This window comes from Neohortaea acidophila (genome assembly GCF_010093505.1).
Source record: "Neohortaea acidophila strain CBS 113389 unplaced genomic scaffold BDY17scaffold_7, whole genome shotgun sequence".
In the NCBI taxonomy this organism is placed as follows: Eukaryota; Fungi; Ascomycota; class Dothideomycetes; order Mycosphaerellales; family Teratosphaeriaceae; genus Neohortaea; species Neohortaea acidophila.
In genome coordinates this window covers 1270844-1297072 of record NW_022985516.1, presented here as the reverse complement: position 1 = coordinate 1297072, position 26229 = coordinate 1270844, and the positions used below count along the sequence as shown (strand labels likewise).

Below are 26229 nucleotides of genomic sequence, written 5' to 3'. Positions count from 1 at the left end.
GTCCTTCTATCCTGACCGGTGCGCATGTCCAACGGTGCCTTTCGATCGCGTTGCCACTACGCATGGCCCGTATTTGTGGACTCTACCGCCATGTCCGTTCGGCCTGGTCAATGTCGTGAATTTCCATCACGTTGGGCGCGGAAGACAGCACCCTCGGGCGCATCAATCCGACAACGCCTCCAAATCTTCCTTGGGCACGCGCTGCACCTCTTTCCCTTTCTTCTCCACGATATCCAGGTGCGCAAACTCCTTCCGGGCCAGCTGGACGTTGATCCGGGCGACATTGAAGGCGCCCTCGTTGCTCGGCATGACGACGGCGATGTTCGTGTTCTCCGTCAGACGCGTGATGAAAAACATAAACGCCCCCGTCTTGATCTGCATTTCGGCAAACGAGACCTCGGAGGCCATGACGCCAGTATGCTTGGCCATCGAATGCTTGTGGGATTTGAGGATGCTCGAGAGGCGTTCGAAGCGGTCGGGGTAGGGGTTTTCCGGCCCTCGAGAGACATGTGTGACGATCAGACAGGTGGTCCGTTCGTAGAGAAAGAGCTCCTTGGCATCGAGAATGTCCGCGAGCTTCTGAAGCATGGCTTCGATGGTGGCGGCGTTGGGGACGAGGAAATAGATCACCTGCGTCCAGGCTCGATACAGACTCTGGTCCCAGATGGATGTGGCGCTGAAATCAACCTGGCCCGGGACAAAGCCTTCCGCTTCGCAAGTGTTTCGGACTTCGGCGGCACGGTCACGGAATACGGTGGTTTTCTGTTCCACCGAGGGGATGAGGTCCATTTTGTGGAAGAGCACAAAGACCTTGCTGTTGGGGCTGAATTCGTGCAGCGCCCGGATGGTCGAGGCGAAGGACAGCAGGTCCGCCGCGGGTTCGCTGGAGGAGATGTCGAAGACAAAGATCAACACGGCGACGGACGTGAAGACGTGAGATCGCTGGTTTGTCAGGTAGGACTCGACGAAGGCATCTTGTCTGCGAGGATGTGAGATTATGGTTGTGGGAATGGCCACAAAACTCACCCTCCACAGTCCCAAAGATTCAGCATCAAGTTACCCATGAACTTGATATTACTGTGCTCAACATCGACCGTTGCACCGAGGCGCCGCACGTCTTTGGCGACGTAGTTGCTGAAGATGATCGACCGCATGGACGACTTGCCCGCGCCCGAGCGGCCCATCAGAAGCACCTTGCGCTGCTTTTGGCGCTTGCCACGCTCGGAGGAGCTCATGATGAGATTTGTTCAGGTCGACATCCATGCCATTTCCGCAATGTCGACGTTGACGCCGGAGGAGGAGTGGTGGAATGCGGGCAGCGAGCAGTTGGCACACACAAGAGCGGGATGCCGGGCCGGTCCGGGGTCGACCTGACCGAAAGCGGCAGTCGCGCAGTTGCCGAACTGTCCCAAGAGATTCTTGCTCCTCTCTCCCCCAAACATCCTTCACATCCTGGTCATTGGACTATTCTTCCCTGAGACCATGTGTACTAAGATGACGAGAACGAGACCTCCAAGCGGCCATCAAGACGCCCTCGAGCCGCGTGCTGTAGTTGGGGCAGAATGGAGCCTTGAACGGCGCAATGTGAATTCGATATCTCGAAGCTACGCACGATCTATCCTCACTGCGAAGCAGCCTGGTCCGGCATAGTGTACGTGAACATACTCCGCGCCACCGGCCTGCTCGAAGATCTCCTCCACTCGGGAGACGAGCTTCTCTCCCTGGATCGTGTCGAACGCAACCATCATATGCTCGCGATCAAAAGCACGAATGGACAGCTCCCTCTTCCGCTGCTGCTCCGGCAAAGTGGAGTGTACGGGGAACTCGGCCTTCCGACAAATCGGCTCTTCGTGCACGAAGATGGGCCCTGGCTGACGATAGGGCGAAGCGCCGAGCCATGGATCGTAGGACAGGAGGCGCATGCGGTCGCCCACTTGCCCATCTTGGAGACACCGACGACAAGGATAGCTGCCGGGTGTATCGACGATACGGATGACGGATGGCGCGTCGTGCTTAATTGCCTGCGCGAGGGGTGCTGGCAAGGGACGGTAATGGAGTGTCGATGGTATGGTGATGCTCTGAATACCGATGAGTGAACGGTAGGGTCCTTCCGGAACGTGTAATACAAACCGCTCGTGTCTCGTGCTGTGTGGAAGACATAGTGGCCAGGACGATGAATACGAGTGAAGGCGGTCGAAGTGACGACGTTGAATGGTCTCGATTAAAATCCAACGATTCAGAAATGCCATCTACGGCGGACCAGGATTGATTACCGTTCGAAGGCCCCCTTATATGTATGAGCGCCGCATCGACATCAACAGCAACAATGACCCGCGAATGAGCGCCATCAGGACATGCACAGCAACTTCACCCAGCCATTGGCTTGGAAGTGGCCAATCAGGCGCGACAGCGAAAGTTCAGCCTTAAACAGCCGGCTACTGCTCGAAATGGGGCACTTTCATCGTCACAATCATGAGCGGGTGGGCTCTCGCGAACATCCTGTTCAAAACAAGGTGCTGTTGACTGTCGACGAATCCACTGATTCGCGTTGCCGTATTGCTCCTCGTCGCGCTGAATCAGCACTGCAGCCCGAAATTCCGTGCCAGGCGGCACCCGTTGCTGCCTAACCCGATACCTCACTCCTCTACCTACCGGCTTCTGCGGTCGAATACTATATCTCCATCCCCGTCGTCCCTGCCATCTGAAGGACTCCTCCAATACCGCAGCCATGGGCTACAGCGAGCGTATATGTCAGCTGTGCAGCACCTCTTTCAATATCGCCCGCATCCGCCGATCAGGTCTGTCGCTCCTCCGCCAACGGTCCCCTGATGAACCCCTCGCCAAGCCCACTGACAGTATCAGATGAGCCTGTTGATGCCGCTTGGCTTGAATATGGATATGATTTTGTTGAATCGTCCACGGATTGCGACGCTGAGGACTGTAGCGTCGTTTATCGGCCCCGCCGCGAACCCGGTGGCGAGGATAACGAAGTAGAAGACGAAGTCCAAGGCGGCGAAGCAGACGAAGTACCAGAGAGGGAGGAACCCCGTGAAAACGACGGAGTGGAAAACGGCGAGGAAGGCGAAGGAGAAGACGGCGCGCGAGACGAAGACAAGGAAGGCGAACATATCGCAGGCCCGCATTGCGAGTCCACTACCGGCTACTCCGGTCATCGTACGTCCATGCTCTTTTTGCAATAGCGTTATTATTTTCTTTCACTGCTGATATGCCCCCCCTCCACCTTTAGGCATCTCGGTGGAAGAAATGAAAGTGGGTGGTGTGGTTGCATATCGCCATCCGCGGAGAGCTAACAGTATCCGCAGGGATGTCAAAGCGTGCAGTGCATCATGCGAAAGGACGACGACTGGTCACCGGAGCCTGGTGACGAGGACTTTGTGGTTCAATCGGAGACGTGCTGGTTGACCGGCATCAGCAAAGGACCGCCCGACGAATTTGAGATCGATGGGTTGGAGCCCGTCTTGCACGGAGTCGACAGCACCTTGATCAATGATGCACCCGAAGAGGTGAGTGACTTATAAAGGCCCATTCTCATTTCAACGTCTAATGTGAAACGCCAGGGATCGGAGTGGGGTTACCCCGTCCATCCGCATTGTTTTCAAATCTTCTCAAGATTGAGCAGACTCGCCTTCGGCACGGTCAATCTCGACGGTCTGCGCCGTCATTGGGATGCAAGGGGGGATCGCTTCGACCATCTTCAGAACTGGACGAAATCGACGGATATCCCCAGAGCGCTTCAGCAGTGGTTCTCTCATGTGCCAGGGACGGAATACCTTGTGGCTCATCCTCTTGAGGTATCTGGCTTACAAGCACTGATCGACGGTTGTTTGTGGGGTGACCAGCAAAGGGAAGAAACAGTGTTTCCTACCGCGGTCTGCGGAGACCACGACTCCGACCCATTCACGCGACTGTCTCCCGAGCTCGTGATGATGGTCATTGCACAACTCCCGCGCCGAGACGTCGCAAACCTCCGCCTAGCCTCCCGTGTCTTTCGACAGCTCCCTCAAACCTATTTCCAGACGTTGGTGTCTTCGGAGATGCCGTGGATGTCATGGGAACTGGACTCGCTCCCACCGAAAGATGTGAATTGGCACAAGCTTTGGTGTGACCTATCTGATGCCGACGGTGGCGCGCGTAGGGATGAAGCGGTGAGGCCCTGGCGAGAGTATCTCAAATTTCCTGACCGAATCTCCGAAACGTGGGTCGAGATCCTGCCAGAACTGGAGCAGGAAGAGCTGAAGGGTTTTATGGAGGGGCCCGGGTACTACAGCTCGTGGGGAATACCAGAGGGAAAAGAGGAAAGGGTGAAGGAGATTGTGGCAAAGTACATGCCGCCTGGTGAGAGTTCGTGGCCCAGTCCGAAGCAGCTGCACGGGCTGAGAAACCGGAGGAGGATCTATGAGGATCTGCAGGACGCAATCAACAAGATCAAGGCGCTTGATGAAGAAGAGGTCGTGTGGTGTTTGAAGCCGTCCGAACAATAAAGCGTGCCGCTAAACAAGAATACATTTTTCTTCGTTCGACTGACTATCTACAAGCATCGGAATGGTCCGGCAAACCTCCGCCTTGAGCACTCTTCGCTCGAGTGAGCTACACTCACGGAACGTTCATGCTGGACAACGGTTAGCACTCGTGCCTGCAGACTTCATCTTGGGAACACTTACTTGATCTGGATGGTCTTGGTCTGAAGGTAATCGTTCAATCCCTCCAATCCACCCTCACGGCCGTAACCGCTCTGCTTGACGCCACCGAAGGGCGTGTCGACGCCTGGGAAGTACCAGTCGTTGACGGCGATGGTGCCGGCCTCGATCTGGCGAGTGACACGGAGGGCACGGGCGATGTTGTTGGTGTACACGCAGGCTGGAGAATGTTAGCTCCTGAGCGAAAACAGAGCAAGGGAGATGACCGCTTACCCGACAGACCAAAGATGGTGTCGTTGGCCATCTCAATGGCCTCTTCCTCGGTCTTGAATGTCTGGACGGTGACGACGGGGCCGAAGACCTCCTCCTGGACAATGCGGGCGGTGCTCGGGGTGTTCCTGAAGATGGTCGGCTCGACGAACAGGCCCTTCTCACCCTTGCGGACACCACCGGTCACGAGCTGGCCGTCCTTCTTTCCGCCCTCGATGTATTCCATCACACGCTTGAACTGGGTCTTGTCCGCGAGGGGACCGATCTGAGTCGACTCGTTCATGGGGTCGCCGATGATGCCGCTCGAGCTGGCGCCCTCGAAGGCGCTCTTCAGGGTGTCGATGAACTTGTCGGCGATGCTCTCCTGGACGAAGACGCGGGAGGCCATGGCGCAGATCTGGCCGGTGTTGGCGAGGATGCCCTCCATCGACTTGGCGACGGCGACCTCGATGTTGGCGTCGTCGAAGATGAGCGAGGGCGACTTGCCGCCGAGCTCGAGCGAGACGCGCTTGAGGTTGCTCTTGGCGGCGTGCTCTTGGATCTTGCGGCCGGTGGCGGTGCTGCCGGTGAAGGCGATCTGGCGGATCTGCATGTGCGAGGCCAGCAGCTGGCCGGTCTTGCCCGCGCCGTTGATGATGTTGATCACACCGGGGGGGAAGACTTGTTGGACGAGCTTGGCGAGCGCGAGACTGCCGAGGGGCGCCTTCTCGGAGGGCTTGTAGATGAAGGTGTTACCCGTGGCGAGGGCGGGCTACGACCGGCGATCAGTCCTGGTCGTGATGGACAGGGAGGTTTTTGAGGCTCACCGCAGCTTTCCACGCAAACAGCACGGCAGAGACGTTCCACGCTCCGATACCCGAGCACACACCAATCGGCTCACGCTGGGTGATCTTGTACTTGCCAGCCGAGGATGGGTACGACGTCTCGCCGTGGATCTTGTCCGCCATTCCGGCGTAATAGGTGAAGAGGTCGGCGCCGACATTGTAGCCTGGAGTGTCCGTCAGGTTAGCATGGATGAAGTTCCCATGCGATGGGGAGGACGTTACCCATGGTCTGCGTGCCAATGGCACTACCCATCGTTGTGGTCTCCAGCTTGGCGATCTCGGCAGCGTGCTCGCGCATGAGGGCGGCAAACTTCAGCATCAGCGCAGCCCTCTCGCTCGGGTCTGACTGTCCCCATTTCTTGAAGGCTTTCTGCGCGGCGCTGACGGCGGCGTCGACATCAGCCTCGCCGGCCGCGTGGATCTTGTCGGAGACCAGCTCATCGGTGTGAGGGTTGTAGACCGTGAGGAACTCGCCGGACTTTGCGTCGACGAACTGGGAAACGTGCGTTGTCAGCAATACACTCGCGTATCAGATGGATGATTGTCGTCTACCTCGTTGTTGATGAACAAGCGGGTTTCGTAAAGGCTCGACATTTTGGATATTGGTTGGTGATGATTCAGTGGTGGTTAGGATGATGTTGGGAAGAGTATGAGGGGTGAGAAATAAGAAATCAACAGAGGAGGACCGCAATGGCAAAAAGAATGGGGGTAATAAAACACCTCCCGGCTGTGGACCCCTCCGCCTCTGTTATCCGTGGAAAGATCGCCCCGCACCGTCTTCGCGATTCCAGACCAAAGGATCGCGGAGAAGACGAGTCTGTGGCGGCGACGGGTTGCGCTTATCGAGCAGTAAGACGATCGGATTACCTTGGCAATGGGACCAGGCCTTACTACACAGCGCTCCTTCCAGGTGACGTTATGCTTTTGGCGGGGTCAGAGAGTGAGAGCCGACGAGCTGGCAAGTTAGCCGACAAGGCTGGCGATCCCCGCACTCGGCATACTTGCTGGTTCCAGCTGCCACGTGAGCGACTCGCCAAACGCGCTGGCGAAGCCGTGATGGAAGTACAGCGGCAACATCGAACGAAGTGGAGCAAGCTACAAGGGCGAGACGACAGAGAGAGGGGGTGATCGGACGGCGCGGCGGGATTGCAGATTTCGGAGAGATTGGATTGGATTTCCTACATACAGCTATCGAAGCCTGTTACGAGGCAGCAGATTGGAACTCCCCCCTCGCTGCATCTTCCTTCCCTCATCCGCCCATTCGAGACCCAAGAGATGCGACCCAGTCATCGCTGCACGGTGCCTACTTGATTCGAAGTGGGCGGGAGCGCCATTGGTATTGGCGAGGTTCACCACGGCGGTGTCCTGGGTGATCTGCGCCAACACTGGCGAGGTGAGGGCCGCAATCGCTAAAGCGATCGTGGCGGGGTTCGAACACCGTAACGATGAGCGAGGAGGGAGGAAGGAAGGATGAGTTGCGAGGGTTATTGACAAGATGAATAGGAAGTCGGGTAGCAATGAGATCAACTTCGAGATCAGACGCACGAAGACTCTTCCTTCGTATATCCCCGCGGGCGCTCAAAAACTGCTTGTACGACAAGCTCGCATGGATTCCCGCTCGACAAAAGGCTTGCGGAGGGGCATGCCACCCAGGACGCCGGCATCGTATCCATACACACAATATGACAGGCCGCGGAGGGTAAACACGTCCATGGTGGAGGATTGGGAAGAAGTTCGTTGAAAGAGTTGTGGAGCATGACACAGGCGCAATCGATTTGTGACGGGAGGTGCGAGTTGTCGATACCTTCGCGCGTTGATAGTCTTGTTTGCGAGTTGTGGAGCTACTGTGCCGCAGGCATGCAGGCACTTTGCGCAGGCCACTCCCCTGGCACGGCTGTGACCCCATGGGGAGGCGAGTGTGGAGAAGCTGGGGCAAGTCGTCATGCAAGCGTCTATGCCTTATTTCCACATCTCTAGTATCAATTGGCCAGCAATGGAAGCCGGGGTCCAGGCACCTTCCAGCACCCTGTGGCGGCATCAACGACATGCAGCAGCGGGCAACTTCTCCGCTATGCACGTGGGTTTTTGGAAATCCAGCTCGCGAGCCCCCAGGCTGTAAGAGGGAAGCATAGACTATGCCAGTGCCAATGTCGGCGAGGGGATGTGAAAGCTTCCGGTCGACCTGCCGCGTTCCTGGCGACGGAGGTTTCAATGGGCAATATCGAAACGGCGTGTCGAGTGTCTCGGATCACTTGCTCTTGCCCGAGCTCGAGCTCGCTTGACTTGCTGTGCCGCGGACTTTTCCATGCGGACGTCATCATCGATCCCTCCGCCTGACATCCAGTGTAAGGTTGTCTCAGCGCGGCCGGGTTGGCACAGCTCGAAGATGAAAATTGTTGGCCACAGCCCGCGGCAATCGTCGGGGAGCCTGTTGCACATCCATCACGGGGAGTAGAAGGGAAAGCTTCCAGAGCAGCGCCACCGGTCCAACCCCGCCGCATTTGCGCCCCTCGCTCGTGTGTTCCTGGGCCCCACTTCCAGATCTTCCCACCCCGCGTGTGCATCATCTTCTGCGCATTGCCGGGACTGAGGGGCAACGTAGAAAGACACAAAATCTCCTGACTTCCTTCTGTTCCTTTTCGTACCACAAATCCGCAGTAGATCGAACTTTTTGAAACCTCCAGTGCGAAGATGTCTGAAGAAATCCCAAAGAAAGGATGGGGCGGCGTGGTGGTTAATGAAGCGAGCAAGGATTTCTACATTGATGTCCGGAATGATCTGCCAGTGCCAGGTGAGGAAAGGGCTGCACGGCGAGCGAGATGCGGCGCGGCGAGGCTGACCTTTTCATAGAGCCTGCGGATGACGAGCTCCTCGTTCGTCTCAATTGCACGGGACTGTGTGAGTTGATGCTCCCGAACTACGGGCCCAAGGATTGATGCATCGTACTGATCTCACCTCCTTAGGCATGTCCGATATCCACAACATGATGAACGACTGGGTGCAACCCAAGATGAGCGAATTCGGTGTCCGATGCACCGGCCACGAAGGAGCTGGAGTGGTGGTGAAATTGGGCAAGAAAGTCAGCAGCGCGTGGAAGGTGGGGGACCGCGTGGGCATCAAGCCTCTTCTCGACGTCTGCCACAACTGCGAGTCTTGCTGGAATGGACGTGAGTCTGCTCGCGAAGCGGCGAGGCTATGTGACAGGTTGCTAATACTTGGCGAATTACAGGGGAGAACTACTGCTCCAATGCCAACTACACCGGCCTCATGAGCCCCGGGACATATCAGCAATACCTTGTCTCTCCCGCCATCTACACCACGAGGATTCCTGATGAAGTTCCCGACGAGGTTGCCGGTGGGTCTCCCGCCGTCTCAGAATGCATTCCCATGACTGACCACATCCCCCAGGCCCCATCATGTGTTCCGCATCCACCATGCATCGCGCCCTCATCGAATCCGGGCTGAAGCCAGGAGCTTGGGTGGTCTTCCCCGGAGGAGGCGGCGGCGTCGGAGTCCAAGGGATCCAGCTTGCCCGGGCCATGGGCATGCGGCCCATCGCCATTGACGGCGGCAAGAACAAGGAGAAGCTCTGCCTTTCCATGGGAGCGGAGAAGTTTGTGGACTTCAAGGAGGTGAAGGATGTCCCTGCGGCCGTGATTGAGGCTGCTGATGGCGTGGGCGCCCACGGCGTCGTAGTCACCGCGTGGCAGGCTTACAAAGGTATGCGGACCTGGAAGTGCGGAAAACGCATTCCTCCTGCTGACCATTTTCGCAGACGTCATGAAGTTCATCGGCACCCGCAAGGGCTCGAGGATCATGGTCATCGCCCTTCCCGCCGCCGGCGAAGTCCTGCTGGGCAGCGAACCCAGCACCTGGGTCTTCAACAACCTCCACGTGATTGGCAGCCTTGTAGGAACGATGCAAGATGCCGCCGCGTGTCTGGACTATGCGAAGAGAGGCTTGTTGAAACCCATCTCTGAAGTGCGAGGAAGGGGTCAGTGGGCGGAGAGTGTGCAGCAACTGAGGCGCGGAGAGGTCGCTGGCCGTATCGTGATTGACTTCAATCGGGAGTAGAGTGGTAGACCCTAGATCGTGGCTAGAAGTAGAAGACACGATAAAATCTGCGCCCACGCGTGATTTGAAGTCCAGTCCAGTTGTACGATCGATCTGACGGTCTATTCTGCGGCAAGTGACTTATTTGACCACTACTCCGTATGGGTTGGTTCGAATCGTAGGGCCGAGTCTCCGGAAGATCGTCAGGTCGGCACCCCGCACATCCTGAAACATCACCTCGCATACTTTTGAACATTGCATCTCTTGAGTTCGCGGGATTGAGCGACTGCCAGTCGGGAGAATTCATAGTCATATACGTTAACATTCCACTACAGCAACATGGCGCTACCTCCTACGTTCAAGATGCAGGTGGCGGGTGGCAAGACGGCAGACATCCCCACGCCAGGCTTCGGCACCTGGGCATTCGAAGGCACACCCATCGATCCCGCGAAGCCCGAATGGATCAAGAACGCATTGAAAACGGCTCTCGATGCCGGCTATCGTCATCTCGAGTGTGCGTGGTTTTACGGCGTAAGTGTCATTGAAGAATGATCACGCACACCAACCTCAAGCAAGGCAGCTTATTCGTATCAGGTCGACAAGGAAATCGGCGAGGCGATCCGGGAGTACGGCATACCGCGGTCAGAGCTCTTCATTTCGTCCAAAATCTGGTGCAACTTCTTCCATCCGGATATGGTGGAGGTGTGCTGCGACAAGATTTTGCAAGACATGGGCGTGGACTATCTCGACTGTTTGCTGCTCCATTGGCCCTGCGCCATGGCTCCCATCTCACATGATGCTCTGAGGAACGCTGACGCGGGCAACCAGGCGTCTCTGGAGAAGAAGGGGATGTTGATCAAGGACGGCAACCTCGTCATCGATTGGCAGCACACTTCCGAGCCGATCGCTCGCGCGGGAGGCCATCCGGAAGGCAGCATCGTGCCGACGTGGAACGCATTGAAGGACATTGCGAGAAAGGGCAAGGCGAGGGCCATCGGCGTATCCAACTTCGACATCGCCGATTTGAAAGTGCTGCTGCCGCACGCGCAAGACGTGCCCATTTCCGTGAACCAGGTAGAGGTGCACCCGTGGCATCCGCAACGGGACTTGCTCGATTACTGCAATCAGAATAGCATCATCGTTTCGTGCTTTTCGCCTTTTGCGGGGCAGAAGGCGGATGGCAAGACGTTGATTCACGATCCCACGGTGCAAAAGCTGGCGAAGAAGAACGATATGGGTGTGGGACAGCTGCTGCAGAGCTGGGCAGTTCAACGAGGCACCGTGCCATTGGGCAAGAGCGGCAATGAAGGTGAGCAACTCGCATGACGAGATATCAAAGTACGCTGCTGAATATATCCCCAGAACGAATCAAGGCCAACTTTGCGGTTCGAAGGTTATCAGACGAAGACATGAAGGCATTGGACGATCTCGAGGTTCCCAATGGAAAGGGACGATCGATTGATTTTACAGAAGCATGGGGTATCAAGTTATGGCAGAAGTCGTGAATGGATAACGAGAAGTTGTCCCCTTGAGGCCTACCATTCTTTGTTTTGCCGGATCCGTCTCGCAACGCCTCCGTAAGGGCGCTTGACCACCATCCACAGCATCACACTCGTCGCCAGACTCAGCGAGAACCAGGTGAAGATGTACTGGGTATGATTGTTCCGCAGGTTCACCTCGGCCGGCCGTCCAATGGGGATGCCTTTGTCCTCGCGATGATAACTCGCGAGCAAGTCCGGATTCATTGTCTCCTCGATCCAGATCGGCTGTGATCCAACGTGCGACGCCATCTCGTAGACGTCCGGGAAGTACCACTTGTCCTCCGCCGGGTTGTTTGCGGGCGTGAACATGTTCCGCTTCCACGGCTCTCTCAGTAGTCCCTCCACCACCACTTCACCCATTGGCAGTCCATCGGGACGGCTAGACTTGGAAGCTTTCTCTTTCGTGATCCAACCCCGACACACCAGCACCGTTGTATTCCGTGTGTTTCCCGCAAACTCGGCCGACCGATCCAACGGTGTAATTACCAAATATCCATCCTTCCCATCATGCACTCGCGGCCCGATCAGCATCTCCTCATCGTGTCTCCATGTGCCTCTCGTCCACACCCTCCGATAATCGAACTCTTTGATAGCATCGGGATCGACGACGGGCGGCAGCGGCAGCGGCTCCCGAATCAAGCGATCTTCGAACCTGGCGATGAGGTCCGTCTTCCAGCCCAGCCGCTGCACCTGCCAGCAACCCAGGATGAACGCGGTGACGGGGATGGTCGCGAGGATGATCAGGCCGAACGGGCGATGTTTGCGGTTGGTTCGCACGAGCTTGACGGGGTTGTCGAGGATGCTGCGGAACTCTGGCGAGTCGGCTGGGTTGGACTGCCAGCGGCGTTGCTGTCGTAGGAGAGTGGAGGGCTTCTGGGGACTGCGGCGAAGGCAGTGCGCGCAGGTCCACGAGCTGCGGACGGGATTTGCGGTGGGACGAGTGGATGCCAAAGACCTGAAAGCGCGGTAGAACATGCGGGAGGGATCCATTGCAGACGTCTACAAGTTGGACAGTCGAATGTAGGAAGCTTCCTGGAAATGTTCGAAGGACGACATCTCGACATCTAAGATCGCGAACAAAGTTTCGCCGGGCAAACCTTAATTGCCCTCGGAGACATTCAGACTGCACTCCCTCGACTCCCAACTTCTATCTGTCGATAACACCTGCTGTTCCACCATCGATGAAATCTCGGACTGATCATATATGCTAGCACGGCGAGCAACTGCGCCGAGTCATGCAGTTGCGACTCCTCAACATGCCTTGAAATCGCTCCTCGGCTGCCGCTCCTGGCGATGCGCGAAGGCAGTGTTCACGGTCCACTCCAAACGCTTTTCTGGCAAATCACTCATCCCCGTCGAGACGCAGGACGGGCCGAAATGGCGCCTTCAGACCCTGGCGATCGAGACATCATGCGATGATACGTCGGTAGCCGTGCTAGTCATTTCAGGCCACCAAAACCGCACGTCCCTGCGATCCGAGGTGCTGTTTCACGAAAAGATCACCGCGAACTCGCACAGCCATGGCGGCATCCATCCACTAGTCGCCCTGGACTCGCATACGAGAGAGCTGGGTGGACTCGTCCAGAAAGCTTTGCGTCAGCTGGCGTTATCTCCCGCACGCAAGGAGTGGAAGCCGGACTTCGTGAGCGTTACCCGCGGTCCGGGCATGCGCTCGAATCTGAACGTTGGACTGCACGTTGCCAAAGGACTTGCTCTCGCTTGGAATGTACCTTTGGTCGGTGTCCATCATATGCAAGCCCACGCTCTCACCGCGCGACTGTGCGCGACACTGGAGGCGCAAGAAGGGATGGGGCGGAGTCTGGGAAGCGATGCCGGTCCAGCTAACGACGGACGATGGATACCAGCTGATCTGCGGCCTCGATTTCCATTCCTGAGTCTTCTCGTCAGTGGCGGCCACACCATGCTGATCGACTCCCAAGCTTTGGTCGACCACCGTATACTTGTGGAAACGCAAGACATCGCGATTGGAGACTTTCTGGATAAAGCTGCCCGAGCAATTCTGACGGAAGCAGAGCTGAAAGCGCCATACGGTAGAGCTCTTGAAACGTTCGCCGACCCGTCGGGCAGCTGGGACTACTCCTGGTATACTCCACCCGAGGGTCGACAGCAAGAACTCGACCGTCGTCCGACAGAATACGGCTGGTCTCTCGGTCCCCCTTTAGCCGACAGCAAGTTCGGCGAGAAGAGCAATCGAAGGATGATATATTCGTTTTCCGGCCTGTTGAGCACGGTGCAGCGACTGACCGGGCGTGGTGCGAAGGACGGCGGGAGTACGCCAATGTCCACTCCAGAGCGCCGTGAGCTCGCGAGAGAGGCACAAAGGGTCGCATTCGAGCACTTGGGCTCCCGCATCCTACTGTACCTACAGTCCCAGCGCAGCCTCAGCCCTGCTACGCCTCTGCCAGAGATGATCGTAGTATCCGGAGGTGTGGCATCGAATCAGTTCCTACGACACGTTCTGCGCAGCATGTTGGACGTCAGAGGGTACTCGAACATACAATTGCTCTTCCCGCCGGTCGAACTCTGTACAGACAATGCGCTGATGATCGCTTGGGCGGGCATGGAGATGTTCGACGCCGGGCACGAGAGTGAGCTATCCATCGAGCCGCTCCGGAAATGGAGCATGGATCCCGCCGCCGAGGATGGGGGCATCTTGGGCGTGGGAGGATGGAGCGCAGTGCAGAGGCCAGGGCATCAGGAATGAAACAAATGCGGAGAACAGGTTCTTTCAATAATCATTCAACTTATTCACTCATGTGCAGGCCTCTCATTTGTCTGCCCGCACCGCGGAACAAGGTCGCCACTGCCATTCAAAACTATGCGATTTGGCAGCTAAGGAAGTCGATGTCCACGGACCCGCCAAGTCAATGCGATCTTCGTATGCCATTGTTCCGACGAAATGAGCCAATCGTTTCAGATGGAAATGTGGTCAGACAGAGGAATCTCCGAGCCCATTGGGTCGCGGGCCGATGCAAGCAACGAACGCTATCCGTCCTCGACCAAGATCTGCCGCGAGGTCTGGAGCTCCGCGCGGAATTTCCCCCGCCTTGTCGATGATAAGGGATCAACGTCCTGTCGACGGCGAAATGCATATCCTCAAGTAACATCGATCTGCTGACTACCATTGTACATCGATTCAATTCAGTTGTACTATTTCAAAGGAACGCAAGCCTCGTCGTGACACCATGACGCTCGAATCCGCCATCCCACCTCATCTCCAACAAGAGAGGACACAGCCATCGAAACTGCCGCAGAACTATGACCCGCCCTTCCCAGCATTCTCAGCACGCTTCCCGAAAGATGTCAAAGACATTGTGATGGTGACGATTGGTGCACAACATGTCGACCGCAAGCCGTCCACAGACGCATCCGCGCTGCCTCATATCATTCGCTTCCTCAGTCAAGGGCCGGAGAAGTATCATCCCACGTACTGGGAGCCGGCGTCCGTCACGGACAACTCGGGAGCATACAACGAAGTCATCATCTGCTACTGGCACAGCGCAGCGCAATACCAATCCTGGGCGACTCACAGCGGCTTCGAAGCGTGGTGGCAAGGACTCGACCCCGTGGCAGAAGCCCACGGCTGGTTCCTAGAGATCTTCTTCCCGAGCGTGGAGCGCTTCGAAACGCTCTTCTCCAACGACCAGGCGACCGAGGGAGCGGCGTACATGAAAACCGACATCAGCGGTCCCATTTCCGAGCACGTTTACTGGGGCAGCATGCGGGACCGGCTGCCCATCTCGCAGACCGACGCCCTGCCAGGAACCAACGAGGGAGCGAAGAGCAAGCACCGCACGGGAGCAGCGGCGCCGCTCAAGAAACGCACGCGCGTCGAGGGCAAGAAGAATCTCGCCGTCATCCGCTCGGGGCAGGACTGGTCGAAGACGAATCCGCACGAGCGCAAGCTCTACTTGGACACCATGCATCCCGTCCTCATCACCGGCATGGACTTCCTGCGCGACCAGGGGAACGAGGTCGGGTGTTTTAGCTGCCGGTTCATGGACGTGCTGGATCGCGAGAGCTTGCAGTCGGGCACGGAGAAGACGTTTGGATATGCGTATTTCGATGATTTGGCGTCGCTGGAGGGGTGGAGCAAGCAGCACAAGACGCATTTGGACATTTTCGGGCGCTTCTTGCAGTATGCGAAGGAGTTGCAGGGGGATGTGTCGTTGAGGTTGTTTCATGAGGTGTTGGTATTGGAGCCGCAGCAGCAGTTCTTCGAGTACGTGGGATGTCATCCCAAGACCGGAATGCTCGCTGGGGTATGACGGTGCTGATAATCTATTTTGCCATAAGCCTGTCCTAGCTGCATCATGCTAACGTACATCAACTCGCCGACTTGATCATCACATCGTAACATGCGTAGTCTACTTCAGCCAACCAGCCGTTCACCCTGGAGTCGTTCCATCACCCCCATCGGGCGGCCCGTTACCCTGAAAAGCGGACGAGTTGCCATTATAGAAGGTAGTCGGCTTGTTGTCCTTGTCTTGTTCCCGCCGCTGATTAAAGAGTGTGTTCACCTTCGCACCCTCAGGGCGTTGGCTCTGATCATTCACGGGGTTCGCCTGATCGCCGGACTGGCGCGGTTCACCCGATCCGCCCGGGTACAGCCAGTTCACCACGGGAATGTAAGAGGCCGCTGTTCCGACGGCGCTGGTCGCCGCCTTAGTTGCCCACGCCGCGGCATCCCATCCTGCACTGAGATAGCCCGTGCCCGATTTCTCGTAAGCGGACGTATATCCGGCGACAGGCACGAGAACAAGCGTGGCGGTGGGTGCCAGACCAAGTTCCAGTAAGGATTGGTGTTCCTCGCTGATTCCGATGCTCCTGCTGGGCTGGGGAGGCAGGATGTGTCGAAAAGTGTAGGGGATGTCGGCGCCGCCTTCCGGACTGGCTTCTTTGACCCAGTCTCGCACCGCACCGGCGAGGACTGCGTCGGAAGCGAATTTGCCGCGGATGCTGGAGCCGTCGAACAATCGAACTTGCAGGGCACACGATTTTATGCCGGAGAGGTTTATAGTGGTGCTTCGAGCGGCTGATGGCGGCAGGGCCGAGGACTGTCCGCCACCTCCAGCTTGTTGTGCTTCGCGCTGTCTCTCTTTCTGTGCTCTTCGTTCTTGCTTGTCGCTCTCGATCTGATTCAAGATGCGTTCGCGCTCCTTCTTCGCCTCGTCCTTTCTCTGCTTCTGCTGGACGAGCCACGCATCGCGGGATTGTTGCTTGTCGCGCTCCTCTTGCGTGGTGGAAGACTGCTTGTTCGAGGCGGCAGTAGCTGCTTGCTCGGCTTCTTTCCGTCTTGCATTTGCTCTCGCCGTCCGCTCTGCTTTCTCCGCCGCCTCGCGCTTCTGCCTCTCTGCTTCGAGTCGTTGTCCTCGTTCGGTGAGAAGGGTCTGCGCGGTGGAGGGTGATTGTGTGGGTGGTGCAGGGGCAGGTGTCGGGTCGGGAGTTGAGAGCGGTATGGCATCTCCAGGCTGTACGGATGGTGCTGTTGATGCTGATTCTCCTACGTCCTCCAACCCACACGCCTTCAGCAACCGACTTCGAAACTCCTCCTCGCCGATTCCACTCTCCAACTTCTCCAAAACCTGCCCATTATGGATGACGACCAGTGTCGGGACTTTGCTGACGGGGCAGACGGCTTGCAGGAAGGCTTCTTGCGGAGTGCCAGAGTCGATGCGGAGCAGCACGGCCTTGCTGGCGATGGTGTTGCCCAAGGACTCCGCCGAGTCAGCAGAGGCGCCCAACCACTCCTCTTCCCAGACTCGACATTCGTCGTCGGTGGGGTTGCGCACGAAGCAGACAACCAGCTTTGCTTCCTGTATGGCAAGCGTGATGCCGCTCTGCAGATCGCCTGAGTGGAACATTGTTCGAGGGTGGCTGCATGTATCGACGGCGGAAGTGAGGTAACGTTATGGGTAAGGCACTTAAACTAATTTTAGGCGCGCAGGGATTCCCCGCCTATCCGACCCGCTCTAAGTGTGGAGCATGTGCTCACTCTTCGAGTACAACATCCAACCTCCAATGTCTCATGGACAAAACAATGTCGCGTTCCTCGAACAAAGGCGCAGCAGTGCCACCAACGAGTCGAGCACCCAAAATTCGCAGGAACCCTCGAGCGTGCGATGCGTGTAGCCGCAGGAGCGTGCGGTGCAAGCCCGCCGCCAACGGTCGGTCATCGTGTCAGAACTGCCTCGACTTTGATGAGCCTTGCACATTTGATCGACCCGTGCGTCGAAGAGGAAAGCCTCGCGGGACTCTGGCCGCAGTCTCGACTCCTCCTCGTTGGCACACGTCGCCGCCCTCCGTGGAGGAGGCGATATCTCGATGGACGCCTCGACTCGAAATCAGCCAGGCCCTAGTCATGGACTTGACGGAAATCTTCTTTGAAGTCGTCTATCCCGTCTTCCCGCTGTTCCATCGTGCTTCACTGCTACGACGGGTCTCGCGTGGCGAGCACCTGGTCAGTCGGTCTTTGTATGCATCCGTGGCCGCAATGTGCGCCTTGTCCTCTGCCAGGGCCCGTGATGGCGCGCTTCTACACTGCGCGTGGGACCTCGACGAGCTCCGAGCTCCCACTTCGGAACACTTCTTCGAGGCTGCAATGGATGCGATTCCCGAGGACGTGGTATCCAACCAGTCACTGGACTACATGCGCGCATGCGTGCTGCTGTCGATCACTGCCATACAATATGGCACTCCATCCCTTATGAGCTACCATCTCTCCAGATACCATACCTACGTGGCCGTCGGGGCTCTACACGACGAGATGAATTGGCCGCCAGGGCTCTCCGTCATCGAGACCGAAGAGCGACGACGACTGTTTTGGTCAGCCTACACGCTCGATGTCTTCACATCCGTTGTCTGGAATGGAGTGATCAATAGTCGAGAAGCCTCTTCCAATGTTGCCTACCCTACAGAGGACGACGAAGAGCATTTGGAGCTTCCAGGACATCAGACCGAGCAAGTCCACGTCGGTTGGCTACGGGGCTGGAACTATGTCACCGACATGTATCGCATCCTGGAGTACGCGGTGAGCGACCTGCAACGTTCTCGGACTACTGTGATAAAGACGCCCACGATCCCGGTCTTGCAAAGCTCTGCATCACCTTCACAGCATGTCGTGCTCGATCGCATTACAACAATGTACCACGACCTCCCCGACATCTTCAAGACCGCAGCAGAACCGACGCACGACCCACGCCGAGATCTGTACAGCTTTCAGGCTGCCAACATCGCCGCCACGATCCAGCTCGTTCGCATGGTCTACTTCAGCAGCGATATATCGAGCCTTGAACAAAAGTGCCAAGTTGCCAGGGAGGTCCTCACCGCTTTCGCCAGCATGCCCACGGCCTACTTGCGTGCAATCAGTGCCCCGCTCTTCCACCATCTTGCCGAGATTGGACGAATCTTCGGCGCTGCCTTTGGCTCGGGAATGAGCGCTGCTCTCTATCACTCGGTCCGCGCCGTTCTTCTCGATCTGACTGCTTTTCTGGCAGACCTGGAGAAGAAGCTTTGCTTCCCCACGGATGCAAGCAAAAAAGTCGAGTCACAAGTTGTGCGCATCGACCGCTTCATTCACGAGCAGCGTCAACTGCTCAACGAGCCTAGTAAACGTCCACTTCGGGTCGATGGAAATGACGCCTATTCGAACTCTCTCGCTCTGCCTGGCATGAACTTGGAGCACCAATCGCCAGAAATTAATTTCCCGCCCGAGCTGTTCGAAGACTGGGACTGGGCCTTCACTTTCACGTGAGGCTGACGACTGTTCCGATTGCAGGTGATGTCACATTTGGTCCCACTACTAGCTGGATATCATACACGTTCTTCAACGTACGAAGAGCCCTTCTCCTGCTCAACTTCCTGCGCAACGGTAGCATCCAGCCCTTCTTTCCCCGACCAATATGCCTTCTCCATGCTCTTGAAGAGGGGCGACGAGGATGAAAACATGGCTTCGATGGATTCCAAGGATCGATTCGCGGTCTCTGGGTAGAAGAAGAACACAATTGGGATCCAACAGAGATTCAACCCGGCGAAGAGGAAGTATGTTCGACTCTGCACCATCCGTTAGCTAACCGTAGTGCACTACTCGTAACGAAGAGTAAGCCTACCTTTAGGACGGAGAACATGATTGGGTTGACCAGTGTCGTCATTCCCACACCCAATGCCCACCCAGTGATTCCGAAACCGTTGCCTTGGGCTCGGAGATCGCTGGGGAAGATCTCCGTTGGGACGAGGAAGGCGACTGTTCCCCAAGTGCTGGCATAAACGAGATTGAACAAGAACAGCATGGTCACCGCCGCCGGAGCGATACTCCCAGAGATGGAGGGATTCTGAAGGGACACCTCATAAAGGATGGCCGCCTATTGCAAGATCAGACTTTGTGTTTTTCCATTCTGGCTGGACGCAACTTACAATCAGGTTGACCAGGGCCAGACCCGTGGCTCCTCCCATCAGACAGATACGGCGTCCTATCCTGTCGACGATCTGTGCGGAGATGATGGTCCCGATGATTCCAATGGTGTTGAGGCCGCCGGCAAGCCCATTCTGCTTCAACGTGCTGTATCCAGCCTGGCGTAGCAGCACTGGGGAATAAGCCGTGACCGCCGTAATTCCCGTCCAAGAAGCCATAATCTGAAGCCATATGCACAGCCACGCCCTCCGCGCAAGGTGCGGTGCATAGTGTCGCCCACCGAAACCCGAGAGGATCTTGACAAACTCGACGGGCGAGTTGGGCTCGCTGTGCTCTGCCATCGCACAAATCTCCTGAAACTCGACTTCCACATCCACGCCGGCGTTCCCGCGGATATGCTCCAGGACTTCTTTCGCCTCCTGCAGGCGGCCTTTGGAGGCGAGGAATCGGGGCGAGTCGGGGAGCAGTTTGATGCCTCCTAGCAGCAGTAGCGCAGGGATGCATTGGAAGGCGAGGAGAAATCGCCATCGGATGTCAGAGTATCCGTTGTCGATGAATGCGAGGCCGAAGGAAAGCCAGTATGCGAGCGAGATTCCAAGGTAGTTGGCGATGAAGACGTAGCCGAGCATGCCACCGCGGTGTTGTGCGTTGGACACCTCTGAGATAAGGACGGGGGTGATGCCCGTTAGTGCTGTTCGGAACGCACACTGCTGTCAGTACTCGTCCCCCACGGACAATACGGGATATGTTGAGAGCACTCGACCTACCTCCAGTCCCGAATCCCGTCACAACCCGCGCAACCAGAATGAAACTGGCACTCTGTGTCGCAGCTTGCAGAGCGCCTCCCACGAGTGCAAAGATTGCTCCCAGGAACAACCCGTTGATGCGACCGATGCGATCCGCTATCCATCCACCAACGAAACATCCAGCGATGGCGCCGAGGTAATACTGCAACACCACCGACGGGGTTCGATTAGTTGGGAACTCTTGGCCATTCTGGGTGATCAGATATGCTTGCGTACTATGCTAATGATGCCGCCTTGCTTCGTGACGTTGGTCACGGTGCCGTCGGGTAGACCGATGCCCACTTCTTGGACGTATCTCGGGCTGGCGTTGACGCCGCCCATGACACCCTGTGTGGGAACATTTCAGCACGATTCCTTTGTCAATGCCGTCGTTTCTGTGACGTACCTGATCATAGCCCTCGAAGAAGATGGCTACGAGGGAGAAGGCTTGGATGACGAAGCCGAGTTGTTTGGCTGATAGCCTCTTCCAAGCGTTGAGGATGAGCATGTCGATAAGAATCCCGTGAGGAAAGAGAGGGGGAGCTTTCCTGGAGAATCGAGGTCGTGTGCATGTTCTTGATGAATACATCCATCGCCACGTGAGGTCATGTCATTGGATCACTGGGCAATCGAGGTGAACCTTGTCAGAACAAGATACGAAGCGATTAGGCGATTAGGCGGACGAGCGGTCGGGCGGCCAGCCCTGCGCGGAACGAGTGCTCAAACAGAAGAAGCGATTAGGCGAATAGCCGGCTTACCAGCCTGGCATCCGCCGCCCCCGACTACGGCGTTGCACTGCCGTCACAAGGATGAGGAGAATCAACTCGGAAATAATTCGACGGACGCTAGAATCCTCTTGCCCTGAACATAGAACACCTTCGACCGTTCACTTGAAACGACAACAGGCCAACTCTAGGCAACTTCACCATCCAATTTCTGGACCACCGATCGCCCTCCTTCATCATGGGTAGCATCAACCACCACGACGAGACAGCATTCTTGTCCTCGCAGCCGTTGGACATGATTGTTCTCGGGCTCAACAGCGGCACGAGCATGGACGGTGTCGACTGCGCGCTGTGCCACTTTCGCCAAAACACTCCACAGGACCCGATGACATTCGAATTGCTCAAGGTGAGGCGAGCATTGCTTTACGATGACAAAGTAATAACCAGCTAACTCGACGATTCAAAGTACGGAGAAGTGCCACTCGAGCCCGTGATCAAGAAGCGGGTGATGAAGATGATCCTTCACAACAAGACAACTCCCGAAGAGCTTTCCGAAGTCAATGTCTTGCTCGGGGAAACCTTTGCTCGGGCAGCGAGGGAATTTTGCACGCAACACGGCGTCGATTTGCAGGCTGATGTTGATGTTATCGGCTCACATGGTCAGACGATATGGCTGTTGAGCATGCCAGGGCCGGAGCAGACCAAGAGTGCGCTGACCATGGCGGAGGGGACGTTCATCGCCTCGCGGACAGGCGTGACGACGGTGACAGATTTCCGTGTCAGCGACCAGGCTGCTGGCCGGCAAGGCGCACCTCTGATTGCCTTCTTTGATGCTCTCCTTCTTCATCACCCGACGAAGCTGCGTGCTTGTCAGAATATCGGCGGCATTGCGAATGTGTGCTTCATCCCCTCGGACCGCGACGGTGGCGCGGACAACTGCTTCGACTTTGACACCGGACCCGGCAACGTCTTCATCGACGCTGTCGTGCGGCACTACACCAACGGAGAGCAGGAGTACGACAAAGACGGCATCATGGGCCAGCGCGGCGTCGTTGACCAGGAGCTCGTCGATGACTTCCTCCAGCACGAATACTTCCACCTGCACCCACCCAAGACGACTGGCCGCGAAGTCTTCCGCGACACGCTCGCATTCGAGCTCATCGAGAAAGCGGAAGCGCGCGGGATGTCGGCGGATGACGTGGTGGCGACGGTGACGCGCATCACGGCCCAAGCGATCGTCGACCACTACAAGCGGTATGCGCCTTCACAGGACATTGACGAGATTTTCATGTGCGGTGGAGGGGCATATAACCCGAACATCACCGCTTTCATCCAGAAGCACTATCCGCACACGAGGATTTGCATGCTCGATGAGGCGGGCGTTCCAGCGGGGGCCAAGGAGGCCATCACGTTTGCTTGGCAGGGGATGGAGGCTGTGGTTGGGAGGTCGATTCCCGTGCCGGATCGGGTGGAGACGAGGAGGGAGTATGTACTGGGCAAAGTCAATCCTGGGCTGAATTATCGCGCGGTGATGCGGAAGGGGGTGTTGTTTGGTGCGGGTCAGGATCATCTGCCTCCGGTTCGCGAGATGGTGTTGCTGAAAGAGGGAAAGAGGTATGACAACAAGTGGTGAGCAAGGCATTTGGAAGAAGGAAACTAGAATTCAGCGAGTGCTACAAGACGACGAAATCGAAGGACATTACTGTAGTCCCATAAGGCTGCGAGGTTGCGCACCGCATGGCTAAAGCGTGGCTGAAATTCCACAATCGTGGCGGTGCAAGAGTCGGCGTCAGCGACCTAGCAAGCCCAAGTCTCTTCACCCTCTTCCCTGTCTCTCTTGCTTTCTTTCTCTCTTCGCTACTCCTCGCACATCAAGAGCGATGTCGTCGAGCGAAAATGTCACCAAAGCCTGGGATGTTCTCGGCGAAGCGCTGTCGATGGACCCGCTGGACTTTGAGGACCACGAGAGCTGGAAGTTCCTCGGCCTCGGCGACCTGCTGGCGGCCGCGACCGCGTCCGACCTGAAGAATCTCGGCCTGGACGTCAAGACGGAGGATTTCACGAAGTATCCCACAGTGGGCGAATTCAAAACCTTTCTTCTCAGAGGCGACAACACCGCGCCGAGTAATGGAGCGCCAGCAGCAAGCCCTGCGCAGCTGAACGAGCCCGCGGATCCATGGGAGGGCATTCCCAAACCGAAAGTGCCGCTCTCCATCGCCCTCCAAGGCCAGGCGAGCAAGGCAAAGGTCATCGTCTTCCTCCTTCCCGACGGCAGCGGCGCAGGCGGATCGTACGGCTCGCTACCGCGCGTGAGCCCCGACGTCTGCCTCATTGGGTTGAACTCGCCTTTCCTCCGTCAGGCGGAGGCTTTCACTTGCACCATCGAGCGCATGGCTCGGCTGTGGCTGGACGAGATCCGCAAACTCCAGCCAAAGGGGCCGTACGTGCTTGGCGGGTGGTCCGCAGGCGGGTACTACGCTTTCGAAGTGGCGAAGTTACTCATCGCGGCGGGCGAGAAGATCGGCCGGATGATTCTCATCGACTCGCCGTGTCGGCTGCAGTTCGAAGCACTGCCGGAAGCGGTGGTCGGGGAACTCACGAGCAAAGGTCTTATGGGTGCTTCGGGGCTGAAGAAGGCGCCGGAGTGGCTGGTGCAGCATTTCACCTCGACCGTCATCTCCGTGGAGAGCTACATGCCCACGCCGATCGCTGCGTCGGATGTCCCTCCCGTGGTGAATTTCATCTGGGTGCGAGAAGGGCTGGTGAAGGACGTGGCCGAGTCAGGGCTGAACGTGGATTTAACTGTCAAGGTCACGCGGTTCCTACTGGAGCCGCGAGGAGAGCTGAAGACCGTTGGGTGGGAGAGGTTGCTTCCGGGCGCGAGATATGAGTTCGACTACATGACTGGCAACCACTTCCAGATCACCCAACCACCCCATGTAAGTGCCTCGATCTCCGCTTGTACATACATTGGCTAACGGTTGCAGTCTGATGATCTGGGGAGAATTTTACGGAAGATTGTCTCGCCTGCGTGAATGAGTGCTACACCGTTGCGCGTGTCATTGACGAGAACACGGCGAGCAAGGCTATGCGCAAGATCACTTTGCCGGGTGCCCTGTAAAAAGGCGACGTTGGGAATTCGACGCGACACAGCGCCGGGATACTCGAGGGCAATGGAAGCTCGAACCACAACGATTTACGAGTGCGAGGAAGGCGCATGATTCCTAAACGGTTGCAGGCTGGACCGGGGGCCCTCACTCGGTAATGATCCCTCCGCAGGGTCACCTGTTCGAGAATGTTAGCATTGATCCACTTAGACTATGAGAGACGGAGGATGTATGTACTCACCTACCGAGACCTTGTCACGACTTTTCCTTCCTCTGAATGGCCGAGTTTACAGCTTCGCGGCTCAGGGTGGTTATCATTATCGCCAACCTTATTGAGCCACACTGAAGGCCTTGCTGAGCCATTTGATCTGTAGTAGCGACGGGTGGGGTGTAGAAGGGCAGGTTTGGAATCAACCCATGCTGATGACACGCATTGCAGTGCTCTCCAGTATGAGGCAGTCCTTCCAACAGACCCATTCTTCTCAACGTGTAAGTGGCGCTCATCTACACCGGGTTGTTGGACATCCGAGTGGCGGAACCAACGCGAGTCGCCGGTGCGGAGTGGCGTCGCAAGTCAAGCTCATCCAAGCTTTTCCCTCCCCACCTTTGCCTGCATTCCTCCATCACTGTCGCGTGCGATGGTCATCGTCGACCACAATGCTGAGGAAGTTCCGGCGCAACAGCAAGCCATCTCCAGAAGATGGTCTTTCTGCCTTGACACTTCAAAGCACGCGGGAGCAGTCTCTCGACGCGGAATCGCAAGGACAACATGCCAACGACCGCCTGTCCTTCTTCTCCCTCCCGGCCGAGATTCGCAATGACATCTACGAGCTCATCATCGCCGACACCACTCTCTCACTGCCCTCGCAGGCCCTGACGGCAGGGCAGAAGCTGAAGCTCCGCACGCGGAAACGCCGCGTCCTCGTGACGCCCATCAATGGCCTGCTCCTCGCCTCCCGCCAATGCCGACAGGAGTACCTGTCCACCCTCTTCTCCCGTGGCGCCGTGACGGTAGAAGTGAAAGACTTCGATTTCGAAGGCCTCATCCGGGTGTCGTCGGGACTCGACGAAATGGAAGTCCGCTACCTGCAGTCCAACCGCAACCTCACCGTGCAGCTCATGACGCAGAACTGTCGACAAAAGGACGGCTTCGCCCTGCGCAAGTGGCTGAACTATCTGCGCGACTGCGACGCGCGACTGCCGTGGAAGTACGAGGTGCCGCTGGAGAAGCTGCTGCCGCCGACGACGATGGGTCGGGTGCGCCTCATGCACGAGCTGGAGTATTACGCCGAAGCCATCTCCGCTCTCGAGCCCGGGATCTCGGAGCCGCAGAGAGTGGAGTTGAAGCAGATCACTGACGCCTTTTACAAGGGCGTGCAATGGCTGGAGCAAGACTTGGGAGAGTTGGGCCAGCGGAGGAAAGATCGCTCGCGCTCTTTGGCGCATATGCGAGGTCTGCCGGGCGGAGGTGTTTATTGAGCAAGGCGGACCTGGAATGTGACTGTCAAATGATCTTGCGACGATGTCGTACACAGGCGGATGAGGCCTGTTACCGTCAATGGTGAAAGCGTTGATCATGTTAAGGCGCGACTTGGAGTGAGCATGTTGAGTGGAGATGACGGCTGGAATACGATGCGACTACGAGAGACGGAGCAGCGATGGACAGTGACTTTGATAGCGTATGAGCCATTGTGTGAATGCATTACCGTAACGAATGCAAGGAACCCTCCCACCCTCACCAGCAGCTCCATACCGCACCTTCCACTCTTGGACACCTCGACTTTTGACTCACAGCATGACTCCAAGCTGCACCTTCCATAAATTTTGCCCAAACG

The 26229-nt window shown here is 57.1% G+C and overlaps 16 protein-coding genes across 16 annotated transcripts; 9 read left to right on the top strand and 7 right to left on the bottom strand.

The window, feature by feature from the left end:
* Positions 1 to 162: 162 nt before the first annotated feature.
* BDY17DRAFT_311749 (Gtr1/RagA G protein conserved region-domain-containing protein) lies at positions 163 to 1235 on the bottom strand (the record flags this gene model as incomplete). Its single annotated transcript, XM_033735567.1, has 2 exons — positions 163 to 979; positions 1027 to 1235. 2 exons carry the CDS (start codon positions 1233 to 1235, stop codon positions 163 to 165), a joined length of 1026 nt encoding a protein of 341 aa, XP_033588760.1.
* Positions 1236 to 1604: 369 nt separating this feature from the next.
* Positions 1605 to 2160, bottom strand: BDY17DRAFT_325670 (uncharacterized protein; the record flags this gene model as incomplete). Its single annotated transcript, XM_033737393.1, has 2 exons — positions 1605 to 2078; positions 2131 to 2160. 2 exons carry the CDS (start codon positions 2158 to 2160, stop codon positions 1605 to 1607), a joined length of 504 nt encoding a protein of 167 aa, XP_033588759.1.
* A 568-nt stretch (positions 2161 to 2728) lies between these two features.
* Positions 2729 to 4502, top strand: BDY17DRAFT_325669 (uncharacterized protein; the record flags this gene model as incomplete). The annotated part of the gene is made up of 5 exons (XM_033737392.1): positions 2729 to 2798; positions 2863 to 3174; positions 3248 to 3270; positions 3324 to 3524; positions 3579 to 4502. The coding sequence occupies 5 exons, from the start codon at positions 2729 to 2731 to the stop codon at positions 4500 to 4502; spliced, it is 1530 nt and encodes a 509-aa protein (XP_033588758.1).
* Positions 4503 to 4678: 176 nt separating this feature from the next.
* BDY17DRAFT_317745 (putative aldehyde dehydrogenase) lies at positions 4679 to 6346 on the bottom strand (the record flags this gene model as incomplete). The annotated part of the gene is made up of 5 exons (XM_033736133.1): positions 4679 to 4878; positions 4932 to 5679; positions 5735 to 5916; positions 5975 to 6245; positions 6305 to 6346. 5 exons carry the CDS (start codon positions 6344 to 6346, stop codon positions 4679 to 4681), a joined length of 1443 nt encoding a protein of 480 aa, XP_033588757.1.
* A 354-nt stretch (positions 6347 to 6700) lies between these two features.
* Positions 6701 to 7879, bottom strand: BDY17DRAFT_179276 (uncharacterized protein). The gene has a single exon (XM_033729894.1). The coding sequence runs from the start codon at positions 7797 to 7799 to the stop codon at positions 7056 to 7058; it is 744 nt and encodes a 247-aa protein (XP_033588756.1). The 5' UTR covers positions 7800 to 7879; the 3' UTR covers positions 6701 to 7055.
* A 118-nt stretch (positions 7880 to 7997) lies between these two features.
* On the top strand, positions 7998 to 9901 carry BDY17DRAFT_179272 (chaperonin 10-like protein). Its single transcript, XM_033729893.1, has 6 exons — positions 7998 to 8543; positions 8603 to 8650; positions 8716 to 8919; positions 8982 to 9107; positions 9161 to 9472; positions 9528 to 9901. Exons 1-6 carry the CDS (start codon positions 8444 to 8446, stop codon positions 9824 to 9826), a joined length of 1089 nt encoding a protein of 362 aa, XP_033588755.1. The 5' UTR covers positions 7998 to 8443; the 3' UTR covers positions 9827 to 9901.
* A 243-nt stretch (positions 9902 to 10144) lies between these two features.
* Positions 10145 to 11310, top strand: BDY17DRAFT_325666 (NADP-dependent oxidoreductase domain-containing protein; the record flags this gene model as incomplete). The annotated part of the gene is made up of 3 exons (XM_033737391.1): positions 10145 to 10336; positions 10400 to 11114; positions 11168 to 11310. The coding sequence occupies 3 exons, from the start codon at positions 10145 to 10147 to the stop codon at positions 11308 to 11310; spliced, it is 1050 nt and encodes a 349-aa protein (XP_033588754.1).
* A 30-nt stretch (positions 11311 to 11340) lies between these two features.
* On the bottom strand, positions 11341 to 12336 carry BDY17DRAFT_317752 (COX1 assembly protein; the record flags this gene model as incomplete). Its single annotated transcript, XM_033736134.1, has 2 exons — positions 11341 to 12195; positions 12268 to 12336. 2 exons carry the CDS (start codon positions 12334 to 12336, stop codon positions 11341 to 11343), a joined length of 924 nt encoding a protein of 307 aa, XP_033588753.1.
* A 303-nt stretch (positions 12337 to 12639) lies between these two features.
* On the top strand, positions 12640 to 14071 carry BDY17DRAFT_317741 (glycoprotease family-domain-containing protein; the record flags this gene model as incomplete). Its single annotated transcript, XM_033736132.1, has 3 exons — positions 12640 to 12654; positions 12737 to 13163; positions 13212 to 14071. 3 exons carry the CDS (start codon positions 12640 to 12642, stop codon positions 14069 to 14071), a joined length of 1302 nt encoding a protein of 433 aa, XP_033588752.1.
* A 481-nt stretch (positions 14072 to 14552) lies between these two features.
* BDY17DRAFT_311743 (hem-containing dehydratase protein) lies at positions 14553 to 15635 on the top strand (the record flags this gene model as incomplete). The annotated part of the gene is made up of 1 exon (XM_033735566.1): positions 14553 to 15635. One exon carries the CDS (start codon positions 14553 to 14555, stop codon positions 15633 to 15635), a length of 1083 nt encoding a protein of 360 aa, XP_033588751.1.
* A 147-nt stretch (positions 15636 to 15782) lies between these two features.
* On the bottom strand, positions 15783 to 17231 carry BDY17DRAFT_232092 (uncharacterized protein; the record flags this gene model as incomplete). Its single annotated transcript, XM_033730231.1, has 1 exon — positions 15783 to 17231. A coding segment is annotated over one exon (1449 nt), but the record flags the coding sequence as incomplete, so codon positions are not given.
* A 102-nt stretch (positions 17232 to 17333) lies between these two features.
* On the top strand, positions 17334 to 19150 carry BDY17DRAFT_179213 (uncharacterized protein). The gene has a single exon (XM_033729891.1). It carries the CDS (start codon positions 17396 to 17398, stop codon positions 19118 to 19120), a length of 1725 nt encoding a protein of 574 aa, XP_033588749.1. The 5' UTR covers positions 17334 to 17395; the 3' UTR covers positions 19121 to 19150.
* A 29-nt stretch (positions 19151 to 19179) lies between these two features.
* On the bottom strand, positions 19180 to 21070 carry BDY17DRAFT_325660 (major facilitator superfamily transporter sugar; the record flags this gene model as incomplete). Its single annotated transcript, XM_033737390.1, has 6 exons — positions 19180 to 19419; positions 19476 to 19727; positions 19780 to 20468; positions 20545 to 20725; positions 20800 to 20910; positions 20969 to 21070. The coding sequence occupies 6 exons, from the start codon at positions 21068 to 21070 to the stop codon at positions 19180 to 19182; spliced, it is 1575 nt and encodes a 524-aa protein (XP_033588748.1).
* A 268-nt stretch (positions 21071 to 21338) lies between these two features.
* BDY17DRAFT_179217 (Anhydro-N-acetylmuramic acid kinase) lies at positions 21339 to 23044 on the top strand. Its single transcript, XM_033729892.1, has 2 exons — positions 21339 to 21693; positions 21754 to 23044. The coding sequence occupies exons 1-2, from the start codon at positions 21526 to 21528 to the stop codon at positions 22918 to 22920; spliced, it is 1335 nt and encodes a 444-aa protein (XP_033588747.1). The 5' UTR covers positions 21339 to 21525; the 3' UTR covers positions 22921 to 23044.
* Positions 23045 to 23122: 78 nt separating this feature from the next.
* On the top strand, positions 23123 to 24297 carry BDY17DRAFT_300446 (Alpha/Beta hydrolase protein). The gene has a single exon (XM_033734060.1). The coding sequence runs from the start codon at positions 23168 to 23170 to the stop codon at positions 24263 to 24265; it is 1098 nt and encodes a 365-aa protein (XP_033588746.1). The 5' UTR covers positions 23123 to 23167; the 3' UTR covers positions 24266 to 24297.
* Positions 24298 to 24991: 694 nt separating this feature from the next.
* Positions 24992 to 26197, top strand: BDY17DRAFT_300444 (uncharacterized protein). The gene has a single exon (XM_033734059.1). It carries the CDS (start codon positions 25052 to 25054, stop codon positions 25871 to 25873), a length of 822 nt encoding a protein of 273 aa, XP_033588745.1. The 5' UTR covers positions 24992 to 25051; the 3' UTR covers positions 25874 to 26197.
* The last annotated feature ends 32 nt before the right edge of the window (positions 26198 to 26229 follow it).

Coding starts and splice junctions, on each gene's coding strand:
- BDY17DRAFT_300446 (XM_033734060.1), top strand. CDS start 23,168: ATGTCGTCGAGCGAAAATGTCACCAAAGCCTGGGATGTTCTCGGCGAA.
- BDY17DRAFT_300444 (XM_033734059.1), top strand. CDS start 25,052: ATGCTGAGGAAGTTCCGGCGCAACAGCAAGCCATCTCCAGAAGATGGT.
- BDY17DRAFT_179213 (XM_033729891.1), top strand. CDS start 17,396: ATGGACAAAACAATGTCGCGTTCCTCGAACAAAGGCGCAGCAGTGCCA.
- BDY17DRAFT_179272 (XM_033729893.1), top strand. CDS start 8,444: ATGTCTGAAGAAATCCCAAAGAAAGGATGGGGCGGCGTGGTGGTTAAT. Junction 9,108..9,160: donor AGTTCCCGACGAGGTTGCCG/GTGGGTCTCCCG, acceptor CACATCCCCCAG/GCCCCATCATGTGTTCCGCA. Junction 9,473..9,527: donor CGCGTGGCAGGCTTACAAAG/GTATGCGGACCT, acceptor CCATTTTCGCAG/ACGTCATGAAGTTCATCGGC.
- BDY17DRAFT_179217 (XM_033729892.1), top strand. CDS start 21,526: ATGGGTAGCATCAACCACCACGACGAGACAGCATTCTTGTCCTCGCAG. Junction 21,694..21,753: donor TGACATTCGAATTGCTCAAG/GTGAGGCGAGCA, acceptor GACGATTCAAAG/TACGGAGAAGTGCCACTCGA.
- BDY17DRAFT_179276 (XM_033729894.1), bottom strand. CDS start 7,799: ATGTCGTTGATGCCGCCACAGGGTGCTGGAAGGTGCCTGGACCCCGGC.